Source organism: Lathyrus oleraceus, chromosome 5 (genome assembly GCF_024323335.1).
Source record: "Lathyrus oleraceus cultivar Zhongwan6 chromosome 5, CAAS_Psat_ZW6_1.0, whole genome shotgun sequence".
Taxonomy (NCBI): Eukaryota; Viridiplantae; Streptophyta; class Magnoliopsida; order Fabales; family Fabaceae; genus Lathyrus; species Lathyrus oleraceus.
In genome coordinates, this window is record NC_066583.1 from 120166126 (window position 1) to 120168580 (window position 2455).

Sequence of the window (2455 nt, forward strand, 5' to 3'; positions counted from 1 at the left end):
TTGTTCTGCCTAACTAAATTTTCATGTCCATACATCCATACACCATTCAATTCTAACCAAATTCACATGTATCACATTAATTTCAGATTTTAATTCAAACCAATTCATTTCAAATTCAAATTCAATTCATATTCAATCAAATTACATCCAAAATTCACTCACACTTCTTACATTTTCACATAATTCCTATACTAACCTTTAACCTAGTTTCTAGCCTATAAATTGAAGTAATTTTATTAGCAAATGACAACAATAATCATACACAGAAATTGATCCAAAACCCTGCATAATTCCATCTTCAAATTCAAGTTTCTTCACATTGAAGAAATTTTGAAAACTTGAGCTAAACCTTTTACATTGCTATCAATCTCCATCTGAGTCCATTGAATCTTTCTCCATCCGGAACCGACGACTAACATAAACTCACCAGTACAAGGGTCCGGGATAAACGTAGGTCGAACCAATCAAGCGTTAGGTCTAAGACACCCAGTACAATTACCCACTCTAACCAATAATTCTGCGGCGGCATGGAGGCAACAGATGGACGAAAGTAATCATGAAATGGTCCAGATGTTAACTCAAACTTTGGCCACTGTGCTAAATCCTCTGATTTAGAATACAACTCATTCGAATCAACAGATGACAACACAAGTGGCTCGAATGTCTGAGTTTCTTGGTATACCTCAGCACCAGCGTCCCCTGCCTAGGGATTGGGTAAGAGAGAATCAAGAGCCCGCGTTTGAGGAGGACCTCACCATTAACCAGATCCCACAAAATCAAGGGGAAATAGTAGTACCTCCTAGGATCGAACCACATGTACCTAGGGAACCAAGGGTGTTAATGGTAAATAGGAATCAAAATGCCGATGATATTATATGACAAGTTCGACATAATGATGTGGCAGCAGATAATAACCTAGCAGCTATAGTCGAGGGAATTATGGTTCGAAATGGGGTAAATTTTGGCCTGAGAAGACCAAATTATACATCGCCTTTAGCAGAACATGTCTTACAGACAGATGCGCCCCTGAGGACCAAAATCCCCAAATTCACCAAGTTTGCTAGGGATACTACTGAGTCTACTGTCGAACACGTGGCGAGATATCTAATCGAAGTTGGAGATAGGTCAAATAACGAGAGTCTTCATATGAATTTTTTTCCAAGTTCTCTTACAAAGAATGCTTTCACATGGTTCACAACTTTGCCCCAGAATTCGATTCCTTCATGGAACCAGCTAGAAAGAATGCTCCATTTACAGTTCTACATGGGGCAAACGAAGATAAGTTTGAAAGAGTTGGCTAGTGTCAGAAGAAAATTCACCAAGCCAATTGACGACTACCTGAATAGATTTCGACTACTCAAAGCCAGGTGTTTCATGCAAGTACCAGAGCATGAGTTGGTCAAAATGGCTGCTGAGGGCCTTGGTTATTCGATTAGAAAGAAATTGGATACTCAATACCTAAGGGATATGGCCCAGTTGGCTGATAGAGTTCGACAGGTAGAACGTTTAAAAGAAGAAAAGGCTAGGACGAACAAAGGTAAAAAGGTAGCCTATGTCGATTTTAGGAAAGATCACGAAGACTCAGGTCATGAAGTTCCAGACTCCGACGATACTGAGATCGATCTTGCTAAATTGACACAGGGGCCACCATATGCATGCAAAGTTTTAGCCCCTTCGAACGGGAAAAACCATGTCGAACCTGAAAAGAATGACAGGTTCTCTAAGAAAACATATACCTTCGACGTTACAAAATGTGACGAAATTTTCGACTTACTGGTTAAAGATGGTCAAATGATAGTACCTTCGGGTGCTAAAGTACCCCCTTTAGAACAAAGAAAGAAACAAGGGTTTTGTAAATACCATAGTTTTTGGGGTCATAAAACGTATCAATGTTTTCTTTTCAAGGATCTGGTGTTGAACGCGATCCAGGAGGGAAGACTCAAGTTTGGTGATAAGCCACGGAGCCAGATGAAAATCGACTCCGATCCTCTACAAATTGCTGAAGCTCATTATACTGAGCCAGAGGAGGTGAATTTCATTGAAGTTGCTGATGATTTATGTATGACCGAAGTTACTGAAGACTTCGTCCATAGGTCTGTCATGGTTAAAGTACATGAGTACTCCGAGCAGGAACCTCTTGATGGTTTGGCCCTAAGGGGTACAAAGGACATCAAGAAATAAAATGTTGAAGCCTCAGATGTCGAGGATGCTGGAAATTCAAAGTTAGTGATGATCACTAAAGAAACCATTGATAACTTCATTCGGTTGGACAAGGCCACTGAAGTCCTTAAAAAACAATCAAAAGTTGGCTATTATTGAGGATATCCACATGGAAGTTAATATGGTGGAGGTATCTTGAGAAGTTTCAATGGAAGTCGATGATGAAAGTAAACAAGAGGAATACAACAAGATCGCCTTCCCTCAGGAGGAAGAAACACTGTCGGACTTCCTCCGA

The 2455-nt window shown here is 40.1% G+C and overlaps 1 protein-coding gene across 1 annotated transcript; it reads left to right on the top strand.

The window, feature by feature from the left end:
• The first annotated feature begins 939 nt into the window (after positions 1-939).
• LOC127079146 (uncharacterized) lies at positions 940-2181 on the top strand. The gene has a single exon (XM_051019565.1). It carries the CDS (start codon positions 940-942, stop codon positions 2179-2181), a length of 1242 nt encoding a protein of 413 aa, XP_050875522.1.
• Positions 2182-2455: the final 274 nt, after the last annotated feature.

Coding starts and splice junctions, on each gene's coding strand:
- LOC127079146 (XM_051019565.1), top strand. CDS start 940: ATGGTTCGAAATGGGGTAAATTTTGGCCTGAGAAGACCAAATTATACA.